Source organism: Meles meles, chromosome 6 (assembly GCF_922984935.1).
Source record: "Meles meles chromosome 6, mMelMel3.1 paternal haplotype, whole genome shotgun sequence".
In the NCBI taxonomy this organism is placed as follows: domain Eukaryota; kingdom Metazoa; phylum Chordata; class Mammalia; order Carnivora; family Mustelidae; genus Meles; species Meles meles.
The window spans coordinates 3,383,411-3,397,124 of NC_060071.1; the positions used below are offsets into that span (position 1 = coordinate 3,383,411).

Below are 13,714 nucleotides of genomic sequence, written 5' to 3' on the forward strand. Positions count from 1 at the left end.
GTCACGACAACTGTCCTCCTTGGCCCCCCATCACCCATCCCCCCAACCACCCCCTCCTCTCTGCTCACCAGCAGTGGGGTCTCTAGTGAAGGGTCTATTTCTGGGCTTGCCTAGGCTCTCTCCCTCTTTTTCGGTCCTTTGCTCATTTGTTTCTTAAATTCCACATATGAGTGAGATCATATGGCATTTGTCTTTCTCTGACTGGCATTTCATTTTGCATAATACTCTCTAGCTGCATCCATGTTATTGCAAGTGGCGGGATGTCATTCTTTTTGATGACCGAGTAATAGTCCATTGTCTATATATGCCACCTCTTCTTTATCCATTCACCAGTCCACAGACTCTTGGGCTATTTCCAGAATTTTGCTATTATAGATAGTGATGCTATAATCATTGGGGTGCATGCTCCCCCTTCGAATGAGTATCTCTGTATTGTTTGGGTAAATACCTAATAGTACATTTGCTGGATCACAGGGTAGCTCTAATTGTAACTTTCTGAGGAACCTCTGTACTGTTTTCCACGGTGGCTGCACCAGTTGCGTTCCCACCAAGAGTGCCAGAGGATTCCCCTTTCTCCTCATCCTCACCAATGTTTACTGTTTCTTGTGTTGTTGATTTTAGCCATTTTGACAGGTGCAAGATGATCTCTCATTGTGGTTTTGATTTGCGTTTTCCCGATGATGAGTAAGGTTGAGCATCTTTTCACGTGTCTGTTGGCCATCTGGATGTCTTCTTAGGAGAAATGTCTGTTCATTTCTTCCGACCATTTTGTAACCACATTATTCTTTTTCTGGGTGTTGAGTTTTTATAAGTTCTTTACATATTTCGGATACTAACCCTTTATCAGATACGTCATGTGCAAATATCTTCTCCTATTCTACAGGTTGCCTTTTAGTCTTGTTGATTATTTCCTTCACTGTACAAAAGCTTTTTATTTGGATCAAGTCCCATTAATTTATTTTTGCTTTTGTTTCCCTTGCCTCAGGAGACATAACTAAAACGAAGCTTCTGTGGCCAACATCCAAGAAGTTACTGCCTGTGTTCTCTCCTAGGATTTTAATAGTTTCAAGTGTCTTATTTAGGTCTTTCATGTTTGAATTTGTTTTTGTATGTGGTGCAAGAAAGTGGTGCAAGAAATTTCTTTCTTCTGCACATGGCTGTCCAGTGTTCCCAGCACTGTTTGTTGAAGAGATTGTCTTTTCCCCCACTGGATAGTGTTTCCTGCTTTGTCAGAGATTAGTTGATCATACAGTTGTCGGCCCATTTCTGGGTTTTCTGTTCTGTTTCATTGATCTGTGTGTCTATTTCTGGGCCAGGACCAATTTCTTAGTTTCGATCAGCATATTTGGTTGTGTACGACATTGACATTAAGGGAAGCTAGATGAAGGGTATACCAGAATTCCCTGCACTGCTTTTGTAGCCATTCCCTACATCTTAGTCACCTTGATATAAAAAGTTAAAAAAATGGGTTGGTTTGTTCTGCCAGGCTCATTAGTTTTGTCTTTTCAACTGCAGCCATCCGTCAGTCTATCAGCAAGTTTGCTTATAATTTCTGGGGTCATTCTACACGTCTGACGCCACATTTGATGCCAGGGACCTGCTGATGCCCCTGCCTTGGCAAGGCTCCGGGTTCAGCAGAGAGCGGTGGCGTGGGGTCCGAAGCTTGACAAGGGGAACCATCCTGAATTGAGGAGCCACGCTGGGATCCCTGGCGTGATGAAACCTTTCCTATCTTTGCACTTGGGAAGGCTTCTTAGGGCGTGTTGCAAACTTCTCCTATCCTTTGCTCATTACAAAGAAAAGCCCGACAATGATCTCTCCTTATATTTTCCTAGAATGACTTTTTCACCCTTTTCCTAGTTGATATGTAGGAAATAAAGTCTTGGGGTATTGGCTTCATCACTTTGTACATGAGAGGACCCAAGCCTTCCAGCAAGGCTTAGACTGCAGAATCTGGGTTTCTCCGTATTCTTCTATAGCTACTGAGGATCACGAAGTAGTTCCGATGGCTGAGAAAACAGTGAGGAGTTCCCAGGGAAATTTCTCTGAGTTGGAAAGGACATGCCCCACATTTCCTCTCCTTCCTTGTAATGCTCTCCACTCCTTGTAACCCATTACATGGCCTTAGTTTGAGAGAGAGAGAAAGAGGAAAGACAAAGGGAAGGGAAGAAAAGAAGAGAAAAGTGAAGAGAAAGGAGGGAGGGGAGAGAAATAAAGAAAGAGAAGGAAAAGGAAGGGAGGAAGAGAGGGAGAGAGGGATGGAGAGGGGAGGAGGGAAAGAGGAGGGAAGACAAAACTATACTTTTAGACATCAGGGCTATCCAACTGCTTATCTCCCATGTAGCTCGGCCTCATGAGGTTGACGGAGTCTCACAAGTTACCGTACAATGACTGATTTTTTTCTTCAACAAATAACCTCAGAAACCCCAACGCCCGAGGCAAATGGAGGGGCATCTCAAGTTCAACAACGTGAATCCTGTCTGTAAAGACTCACTGCCAATCTTGAAGCACTATACGCACGGCTGGGACACAGAGGAAGTCACCTAGTGCGGCCAAAACGTCTTCAGGCGCAGACATCTCACGTGAGTCCCTGAACTCCTCATCGTGGCCCCAAATTAGAGGGTCTTACCACCTCCTGCCCTCCCACGACCACCCACTTCTGCACTGTCTCAGTCGTCCACGAGGGCTTGTTTCCAGCCCTCCTGCCCTTGACATCAACGACCGGCCATAGGGCGTACATGATTGGGATGAGGCACTCCGAGGGAATGTCTGTGTGATCGGTCCTGAATCTTGTCACCCACACGTCACAGGACAGCCCGGAGCAGGGAGCCCATCAGGTCTGCTCCTGGACTCCCAAGGAGGCGGCCCAGGTGACAACGGTCAAGGCTTCCAGAAACAACACAAATAAGCCGCCCACATGTATGAGGATCCACGGCATAATCAAAGTAGATTTATTTCTGGATTACTTAGGGGGTCATGAAAGAAACATGATCTCTTACGTTATAGGAGCAGTAGTAAAATACAGTACACAGGAATGTCACTTGAACGATACCAAGACAACAGTACGATAGCCGACAAAAAATAGCGACTTTAAATATAAAGGAGAAGCAATTTAATAGGAAATTTTGTTGATAAGAAAACATACATGTCCCACGTTCTTTATTACATACTGTACAAAATAAAATATTGCACCTTTAAGTCATATAATAAATATGTACAGAGTATCTTACAAACGATCTCTCTTTTAATTTAAAAAACCTTCCACAACCAAGTGTGACTGATGACCAGCGCCCCATGGGCTGTGTGTGCCCTTCACGTCCCCATCCTTCCCGGCCACCAAACCCTCCGCATACAGTAGTGCTCATTGTCAGCATCAGCGAGGCTGAAGTTAGAACGCAACAGCTGCTGCTCAGAATACGCGGCAGAGAGACCAGCAAGCTTGCCCACGGACAAATCCAAAGCCCAAACGCGCTGCTCACTTGTTTGTGATCAGGGCCTCGGTCCAGCACGACCTGTTTCAGGTGACGCCATGGCCAACGGGCTGTCGGCGGCCCAGGATGCTGACCGAGGGAGGATGGCTGCGTCCTTGGGGCCGTAGGCCCTCCAAAGCCATAACCGCTGCGGATGTTGGGGAAAGCATCCCAGAACTGAATCAGCGTCAGAACATCACAACTTCACGCAAGCCCCAGACTCCTTCGACAGAAACAATTTAGTCCCAATTTACTCTCCACCCAGAAACCATCACCAACACCAGCACCGGCGCCAGTCTGAACGCAACCCAACGCAACCCAGCTCGGCCCTCTCGCTAACCCCCAACGCCAACTCTAGCCTTAAGCCTAACATACCTTCCCCTCTCACCTCACCCGATCCTAAGACTAAAAGGAACCCTAAACTGACCCACCAAATCCTAACTCTGACCCCTAGCCCCACTGTAACTTCTAGCCCAACCCAAATTCACTTTGGATTCGCCGACCGAGCGGTCTGAATTAAAACACTTATTCGCGATAATTCTTCTCAATCACCATGTTTGCTCTTTGGGTTACTTTCTTAGAACCTTCAGGATTATAAGAAATAAAAACCCTGAAATGGAAAATCCTCAGGAGTACGATTCTAGGCATAAATTAGGTCGAATAAGGCTTTGATTATCTGTTTGTGTGCAAGAGAAGAGTGCTCAGGAAAAGTGTCATTCACAGCTCTTAAAAGAAAGCTTTGAATACATTTCAAAATCAGTAGAAAAGGTGAACTTGCCCTCTCCTTCGATTTCTGAGATGCCTCATCGGGTCGCAGATAAATCTCCATCGTTGTGAAATTGGTGGCAACGTCTACTCTGGGCTTTTGTCCCCAGGTTCTGTAAGAGTAAGGACAAGATGCCACCACCCACCCCCAGGGTCCTTGGAACAGTCAGTGCCATGAGCCTGGCCGCAGGGACCGCCTCTTCTTCACAGCCTAGACTTAAGGACCCATGAAAATGCCACCAGCACCATTCACGCCATCTCCACAACTACTGGCCGGGGGCTTCCGAAGTGTAGATGCCTTATAAACAGGCTGAAACCCTAAAACTTGGGAGAAGAGGTCATCAGTGGCCGCGTGCCTGTCACGTCTTCAGGACGTCCTACCCTCCTCGAGTCTACACGTACAGGAAAAAGCAGCCTGTGACATCGCACTGGGGACCTGGGCAGTTTCCCACCTAGGAGGGCACGGGGAGGGTCCCAAGTGCAAGGGCACACCTGCCACGGTGTGTTTGATCGTCCTGGAACAGATCATCTCAAAGAGCTGGGATCAAAAACCGGCCACCGGGAAAACAATATAGGACATCCCGCCAGCGGCGCATTCGCATCGACCCCTGAATGCAGAATCCAGAGTTTTGAAAGAAATAACGTGCTTCTGAACCAGCTGCGTGGGGGGAACGAGCTTTTCCGTTCGGGGCCTGTCTTCCCAGCAGCATTCCGACCCCGCCACACGTTTACCCTTCTTGACACGACTGACAGCACCTCTGCTCGTAGAGGTCGAGCGAACACAACCCGAGATGCTTCACGAACGCGCAGTAGTGCGTCGTGTCTGAGCAGTCTCCTGCAAGAAAGGGAAAACAGAGATATCCACTGAACACCCAGCTCAGCAGAGAAGGAGTTACAGAAACTGAAAAAATAAAACCCTTTGAGTTTCTGATAAGCCTAGCACTGCGATCGCGGAGCGGGTGGAGAAACCTGGGCTCGGGTTTGCGGCCCGGGGACTAGAGTCACGGGCACTGGGACAGCGCCAGGCGGGGACAGGCGGCAGCTAATTTGTGGGGAGCCCAGCAGCACGGACGGAGCTGTTCAGTCACCCCGTCCTACACCTGAAACCGGTGCAAGCCTGTACCTCAGCCGGACTCAGGTAAAAAAACTGGAAAGCAACGCTTGGGTTAGAGGCACGGTCCCATGAGAGAGCCAGAAGCGGAGCCACTTGTCATCCAGGCCACATGGCCTCACCCTTCTCTCCAGGGCCTCCCAGCCCTTCTGGCCCACGCTCCTCCTCTCAGTGCTGCGAACAGCAGGGGCGTGGACCCTTGGAAAACGGATAAATGGGATGGACCTGCTCCCTAGCGAAATCTATTTATGATGAAGTTTTATAAAAATGATGTAACAATGATAATATACATAATACAAAACTATGTGTGTCTATGAACATACATAATATTAAAATAACACAATGTAATATAATATAATATAATAATATAAACATCTATGCCAAGAACCCCGTCCCCGCTGAGGAGACCTCCCTCCGGGCAGAAGGGGAGTGTGGTGAGGCGGTGAGACGTGGGGACAAATGCATCATAGCCAATGCCGCCGACTCTCAGGGATTCTACTGTTCGCGAAGGAATGCTGAGTCACACCCACAGCAAAGGCGCTCGTCTCCTAACGTCCAGGATGCCACCTGCATCCCGCATGGCCGGTCAGCGGGGACACCAACAAGGCTGCCCCCTGCATCCCCACCCTCAGGTCTGGCTGGGACTAGGCTGCTGGCCGGCGGTGGTACCTGAGAGGGGTACGTACTCTCACAGGAAGGCCCCAGACAGTGCCGCCAGGAAGCCGGTTTCTTCCTCTGCACACAGTGTCTCTCCGCCACGGGTCTGCAGCTCCGGGAGTGGACGCACTCGACCTTCCGGGACTGGAAGCCCCGGCCGCAGGCCGCCGTGCAGGGCCTCCAGGGGCCCGGGCGCCAACACACGTCGCAAGCCCCCGAAGAGCAGTTCCTCCTCAACGTGGGTCTGAAAGAGAAAGAAGGGAAAAGACAAGGGAAAGAAACAGAAAGTGGAAACGGGAGAGGTGGGGAGTCACTCGCGCCGGGACAAGCCTTTCTGTGAACTCGATCTCCGATCCACGAAGGTTTCGGGATTAGGACCCTATTTGTCAGGTGCGTGATTTGCAGGGTGCGTGCTGGGTGGCGCGAGCGTGACCAGGACAGGCAAGCCAAGCACATGTGTCCATTCGTTTTCCACACCGAGTCAGGACATGCGTCTCAAAGGACAGGCTGTCGTGAGAAGCTGGAGCAGGTCAGCTCCGGCAAGGAAGGGAGGAGCGGCTCACAATCAGCCACTTCAGATGTGCTAACGACACACAGACGGTTGTGCTTATCAAAGCGCGTGGGGGAGCTTTGGTATGAGTGTCACGAGTGTGGGAGCGAGCTGGTCTGCTCAGGGACGGCGCACTCAGAGTTGGCCACACCGTGACTTGTAGTCAGATTTGATGGACCGTCTGGGGACAGGGATCTGTCTCTGGTTCCTTACACTGGCTGTTTAAACAGGACGGAGAACGGGCGCCCTCGACTCTGGAAGTTATCTAGCCTAGAAGAGACAGCCAGCTTGGTGGACACACTTTGGGGTACATGATCTTGTTCCCTGTGGCAGGGGTCCTGGGCAGTATCGTGCCCCTACAAGGAACCGTCTCCCACCCAGGCGACCGGGAGAGAACCTCAGCTTCACCGAGCTGCCTCAATGACAGTCTTCGTTCCGGGAATGTGGAAGGTGCTGGAATAAGACCTGTAATCATGACGTCTAGAGATCACGAAGGCCATATTCTGCCACGTGGGCCAGAGAACCAGAAAAAGAAAATTCAGGAAAATAACAAAGAAGGATGCAAAACACCGAGAGCTGCAAAGGCTAGAAGAGAAAAAACCCAACGACTTCTCATTTCGTGGTCTCAGTGCTTCCCGGGGTCTGACGGCATCCGCCCTCGGAATTCCTGGGGCATTTTCGTATTCCTGTAAGAGGCTCCTTACCAGCACATGGGATCTAAAAGTGTAGGATCGCCCCTGGAAATGGAGCAAGATGGAGAAATTGTGATGACCTGACCGGCTCCTGGCCCGAGTGTTACAAAGAGTTGGAAGCAGTACTCTGGGTGGCCAGTAGGGGGAGACTCCATCAAAAGGTTTGCTTGAACAACAGGGCCACCCCACACTAGGGTTTTAGGAGGGAAGACAGGAGGGTATCCTATTCATTACAGGGCTTTTCCCCCCAGTGGGTACGAATCCTAGGAGGCAAAAGGGTAGTTGCTTCGGACAACCGGGCATAGACCCAGTACTCCTGGTCCTACACAACCCCCCATGCAGAGATGAGTTCTTTATACCGAAAAAAGGTGAATATTCACAGAATACACCAAACAACGTATTTTAAAAGGATACCAAATTGTGCACAAGTGTTGGCTGGTCCCGTCTTAATAAGAAATCGCCCATTTTTTTCCGCATAAGTCATTCCGAGTCGACTTTTGCTGTTTCCAGCCCCAAGAACCCTAACTCACACCACCTCCGCCTGACGGAAGGCAGGGCCGGCGGGGAGGCAGAAGGAGCCCCAGGGCTTACAACAGGTGAGCGGACACAGGGAGCCCCAGAGCCACGCGGCAGCCGCAGCGCCAGGGGCTGGTCACTGAGGTCATGTGAAGGACAGGTGTGTGCAGCCCACAGCAGCCCACGTGCTCGGGGCCAGGGACAGGGCAGGGGACGGGGCTGCCCCAGCGCGGGGGACGCAGTCTGGGCACTGGTTGACGCACACGTGTGCACGGGCGGCTCAGCTGCTCTCCCGTGCGGCAGGAAATCACAGAGTCACCCCGTGGTTGCCACTAGGGTTCCCCAGTGTCTCGACCCTGTTCAGTCGAGCTCCTCCCCTGTCACACAGCCCTTCACCACCAGCCGGATGCCACCACGGGCGCGCTCTTTCGCACCCTCCCATGTCTCCAGTTCAGCTTGGGGTGGTGGGATCGAGCCCTACATCCAGCCCCCTGCTCAACCAGGAATCTGCCCGAGATTCTTTCTCTCTCCCTCTGCCCCTCCCCCATGTTTTCCACTCTCTCTCTCCTATCTTGCTCTCTAAAAATAAATCAATCTTCAGTAAATAAATAAATAAATAAATAAAGGGCAGGAGGAGTTGACCATGCGGCATTTTCTAGGCCACATTGCAGACTCTGGTCACCCTTCTCCCTAAGGACCAGCGAGATCTCTAAAGTGGCTTTAATCTGTTGACGAGGTGGGGTGCCGTGGTGGTGCGATCAGATTTGCCTTTGGAAAGGACCACTCAGGCTGCAGGGTGGGGACTGGGCAGGAAAGGACCAACAGGCGGAGGGGGACCCGTGGGTGGCTCAGCTATGGGTCATCATGGCAGAGATGGGTTCGGGAACATAATACAAGGAACCAAAATGTATATAAAAAGTTATCAGAGGGCGTCTGGGTGGCTCTGTCGGATGAGCACCTGACTCTTGACTTGGGCTCAGATCATGATCTCAAGATTGTGAGATCGAGCCCGTGGGGAGCTTAGTATTCTCTCTCTCCCTCCATCTCTGCCCTTCCCCTCTGCTTGTGGGCACGTACATGTGCTCTCTGTCTCTCTCTCACTCGCTCTAAAAAAGAAAAAAAGGAATCAGAAAAATACAAATTACAATAGGATGTAATTTTTCACCCATCAGATTGGCAAAATTTTTAAAGACTGAAAACCCACATAATGTTCAAGAAAAGGGGGAACCCTCATGCACTCTTGGTAGAGACCTTCTGACGGTAACTTAGCAGTATCAGAGTGAACATGCCTGTCAACTCAATCCCAGGCTGTACCAAAAACATAGCTGTTAGTGGATAAAGATATATGTTCTAGGATGTTTACTACAGCATTTGTTTGGAATAGCAAAAACAAAAACCCCAAACCTGAAACACACAAATGTCCATCAGCAATGGAATGAGATAATAATGTTAAATGCAACAATGGAAAAGAGCAAAGGGAATCTTGCGGACTAAGATCGGGGAAAGTCTATAATGTACCGATAAGGAGAAAAAGCAAGTTTCGGAAAAGTACATCGGGTGCATTAAAAAAGAAAGCTCAGTGCGTGTACACGTTTGTGTCATCCGTCCGTCTTTAAGAATGCCAAACGAGACATCTGGGGTGATCCATGTTGGTCTGTGTGTGGTCTCCGTCCACTCAGCAAAAGACAAAGCTAGGTTGTCTGTTGAGAGGGAGGGCAGCTGTTCCGAACATTTTCCACTTGAGGAAAACAGGTCTGGCTGGGGTTGTGTTGTGGGGAACAGGAAATGCAGTGGACTCTGCATTGCCAAACCTTACTGAAGGCTCAGAATGGACACTGAGCCACCTGTCAAGGTCATCTCCTTTTCTCCGGCGACACTCAGGGTGGGGCGGAGGCAGAGGGAGCCATGTTCTGAGCATCCTCTATGACCCAGGGTGCATAGATGTTTCAGACTTAGTCAACTACTCGAAACCTCCCAACCATGGTTTTGCGTGGACGGTAATACCCCAGTGTGTAGATTAGGACCCTGGGTGGCCTGGGTCATCCAGGAAGAGAGCGGAAGAATCCCCCATTCCCTCCTTAGCGGGCTTCCTGGCTCTCTGTCCATTTCGCACTGGCTGGGGCGCGCTCCTCCGGGACGATGGAATCACCAGGCAGGAGGAGCCCAGGTCTCGGGGTGACCTCACGGAACAGCGCCCCTCTTCCCCAAACTGAGCACCAGCTTTGACTCCTACGCAAGAGAAAAGCAAACTCGTTTTGTGTTTAAGCCCCTTCGCAAGGTAAAAGCTGGTTTCATTCGGCTGCACCACGGTGCCCGCGTCCTCGCCCGGAGCTTCCAGGCAGAGGAACACACGGTCCGCCGCAAACACTGGGAAGATTTAAGCTGTCAACTTCAGTGAAATATCATGAGGCTTGACCAACTTGGGCTACAGGGGGAAAAATGCCTGTCCTCGATGCTACTCTTCTTTTTTTTTTTTTTTCCTCTTTGGGGGTGTCCCTGTCTAAATCTGTTTCCCGTCTACATCACGTGTGATTAGAATAGCGGATACTAGTGACTCTTCGAGCCTAACGCAGGCTGCCGGGGACGGCACTGTACGCGAGAGTCATGCTAGGACTGACGGTCATGAGCGGTAGAGGACGGGAGGGTCATTCCATCGTCAGGAAGTCACAGCCACAGACTGAGGCAGGAGAGGGTTCCCGTGGCCCCGGGGCAGGTCAGTACCTCCTTCTGTCATCACAGCGGGGGTCAGAGCGGTTGTGCTGTTGACAGACTTCGTGTTGCTGCTGCGGCCTCCCCGTGTGACCCAGGCAGCGTGCAGGACACTGGAACACAAGCACAAAGCAGAAGACACCGCTGTGAGCCCAGCGTGCTGTGGTGCCAAGACCATGCGCTGAGACGGGGCCGGGGGTCCCCAGGGGAAGTCAGGGAGGATGGGAGCTCGGCTCTGGGGCCAGACAGCCTTCCCTCAGCATCTCCCTCCTCCTCTACACCATCCCCCGCCCGTCCCGGAAACTTAGACCACCGCTGGGGAGACGGGAAAAGGAGGGGGCCAGTCTGTAATTGACAGGGCTTAGGCCCAATAATGACACTGCTTAAAACCATAAGCAACTGCCAAATTTGGATTTTCCTGCTCTGAGCAAAAGTGGAGGCTTCTGGGTTAAGATAAGTTCAATTACGGAAAAAAAAAATCTCTTCTGATGTGGTTCTTAATTTTCACGTAGTCATAATACATATTAATTTTCCTTATACTCTGTTTTATGCTTGAAAAGGCCCTTCCATCACTCTGGTTCTATTTCCATTCACCTTCCTGGTCATGTCCTCTGTACCACAAAAGTTTTCAATTTTCACATCGCCCAGTGTTATCTGTTTTTGTTGTTGTAGCTTGCGTTTTTGGTGTCATCTCTAAAAAGCCATTTCCTAACCCAAGGCATGCTGATTTATGTCTACATTTCTTCCAAGAGCTTTATAGGGTTAGCTCTTAAATTTAGGTCTTTGATCCACTTTGAGTTAACTTTTTTGCATACGGCAGAAGCCAGGGGTCCAACTTCAGTTTTCTGTGTGTGTGGATACCCAGGTGTCTGGCAATATTTGTCACAGAGATTAATCTTTCTCCATTGAATGGTCTTGTCCCCCTTGTAGGAAACCAACTGTCACAGATCTAGAAATTTCTCTCTGGACCATGAATTCTATTCCGGCCATCTGTATGTTTATCCTCTATCTTTACTGCGCTGTCTCGATTGCTATGGCTCTGTAGTAAGTTTTGAAACCAACGAGTTTGAGCCCACCAACCTTGTTCTTGTTCCAGATTGATCTGGCTATTCTGGGTCCTTTATATTTCCATGTGAATTTTAGGACTTTATTTATTCATTTGACAAATGGAGAGAAATCACAAGTAGACAGAGAGGCAGGCAGAGAAAGAGGGGGAAGCAGGCTCCCTGTTGAGCAGAGAGCCCGATGTGGGGCTGGATCCCAGGATCCTGGGATCATGACCTGAGCTGGAGGCAGAGGCTTAACCCACTGAGCCACCTAGGCACCCTCTCCATATGAATTTTAGGATCAGCTTGTCAATTTTTGCAGAGAAGCCAGGATTTTTATGGGGGTTGTCTTGAATCTGCAGATCAATTGGAAAGCATGGGCAGCTTAACATTAAGTGTTCTCATCCATAAATATGGGATGACTTTCTGTTCATTTAGATCTTCTCTCATTTCCTAAAAGAACCTCTTACAGTTTAAGTTTTTTCTTAAACCATTCTTCTGCTATGATTAATTACCTTGGAACTTTAAGGCCACTTAACATGGGTCTGTCCTCTCATTCCACTGCATGACTCGGGCTCACTCCTACACGAACGCTGCATTATTTTACTTACATCAGATAACATCAGCTAAAGAAGGTCTGTCCACCTGTCCGATAAGTTGTTTTTCCTAAAAATTTCCTGTGCTCATTTGTTTTCCCATATGAATGTCAGAATTCCCTTAAGTTCCAAAAAAGAATTCTACTGCAGTCTTTGTTGGAATTATATTATGTGTTTCAGTTCATTTAAGGGAGCAGATGTAGATGTCTTTACAGTATGGAGAATACCACTGTCCTACTTCTCCGTTATGTGTTCCAACAATGTGTTCTACTTTTCTTTACGGGGTTTTGTTTTGGTTAATTTTATGTGTCAGCTTGGCTGGGCCATGGTGTGCCCAGGTATTTGGCCAAATGGTATTCCAGGTGCTTCTGGGAGGATGTTTCTGGAGGAGAATAACCTCTAAATCAGTACTCAAAGGAAAGCAGATGGTTTTCTCCAGTGTGGGTGGGCCTCACCCAATCAGTTGATGGATGACCAGGACCACAAAACCCCTGACCCCCCAACCTCCAAGTAAGAGGGAATTCCTCCTGACTGTCTTTGAACTGGGCTGTTGGCTTTTTCCTACTTTTGGACTCGAACTCAAATGCTGGCTCTTCCTGGGTCTGTAGTCCACTGGCTTCTGGGCTAGAACAACACTATCAGTAATCCTGGGTCTTCCAGCTTCCCGACTCACCCTGCAGCTCTTGGGACTTGTCAACCTCCAGAACCACATTAACTCATTAACTCATGCATGCACACACATGCGCACACACACACGCGTGCACACACACAAACACTCTGTTGGTTCTGTTTCCCTGGAGGGCCCTGGCTAACGTGGGCATATCGATCTGGGTCCCCATCTACACCTGTGTCTACACCTGTGGGAGTGGTTCTGGAACCGGGCGATGGGTAGAGGCTGGGAAAGTTCTGAGGTACGTGCCAGAAGAAGCCAGACTGCCTTGAAGGGCACATTGTTAGAAATAGGGACATTTAAGAGGACTCTGATGAGGTTTCAGGTGGAAGTCAGGAACATGCTTCTGGAAACTGGAGGAAAGGCAATCGTCATTCTCAAATGGCCAAAACTTGGGGCACTTGGGTGGCTCAGCCGGTTAAGTGTCTGACTTTTGGTTTTGGCTCAGACCGTATCTCAGGGTTGGGCTCCGTGCTCACGGGGGAGTCTGCCTGAGAGTCTTTTCTCCCTCTGCCCACCCCCCATTCACCACACTCTCTCTCTCTAATAAATTAATAAAGCTTAAAAAAATAAAATGGCAAAAACTTGGCCGAATTGCGTTCTAGTGTTTTGTGGATGACAGAACTTGCGAGTAATGAAATCGGATGTTGCGCTAGGGAGACTTCTACACCAAGAGCTCAGGGTGGCACTCGGCTTCCCCTTAGTGCTTGGAGCAGAATGTGAGTGGACAGATAAACGAAGGAATCATTAAACGAAGAAGGAATCGTGACTGAAGGAGCCGGAAAATGCCCAGTCCATCCATGTTTCGAAGAATGAGGAAGTACGTTCTGGAAGGAACGCTAAGGGTGCAGCTAGACAATCCCTCCCTAAGGAGACTCCCCCAGGAGTTGGTGAGCCAGCCCCGCGGAAGCCAGGAACAGAGATGGGATCGT

General features: G+C 49.6%; 1 protein-coding gene across 3 annotated transcripts in view; it reads right to left on the minus strand.

The window, feature by feature from the left end:
* Positions 1 to 4,821: 4,821 nt before the first annotated feature.
* Positions 4,822 to 13,714, minus strand: part of ADAMTSL3 (ADAMTS like 3) — a 344,936-nt gene continuing 336,043 nt past the window's right edge. For 2 of the 3 annotated variants that reach the window (XM_046010294.1, XM_046010292.1), the window contains 3 exons: positions 10,483 to 10,583; positions 6,033 to 6,247; positions 4,822 to 5,070 (listed from right to left, as the gene is read on the minus strand). In XM_046010294.1, the coding sequence (XP_045866250.1) occupies positions 4,964 to 5,070; positions 6,033 to 6,247; positions 10,483 to 10,583 (423 nt within the window). In that variant the 3' untranslated portion in view covers positions 4,822 to 4,963. Of the gene's footprint in view, positions 5,071 to 6,015; positions 6,248 to 10,482; positions 10,584 to 13,714 lie in introns of all 3 variants that reach the window. The other variant, XM_046010293.1, reaches the window with a different exon arrangement.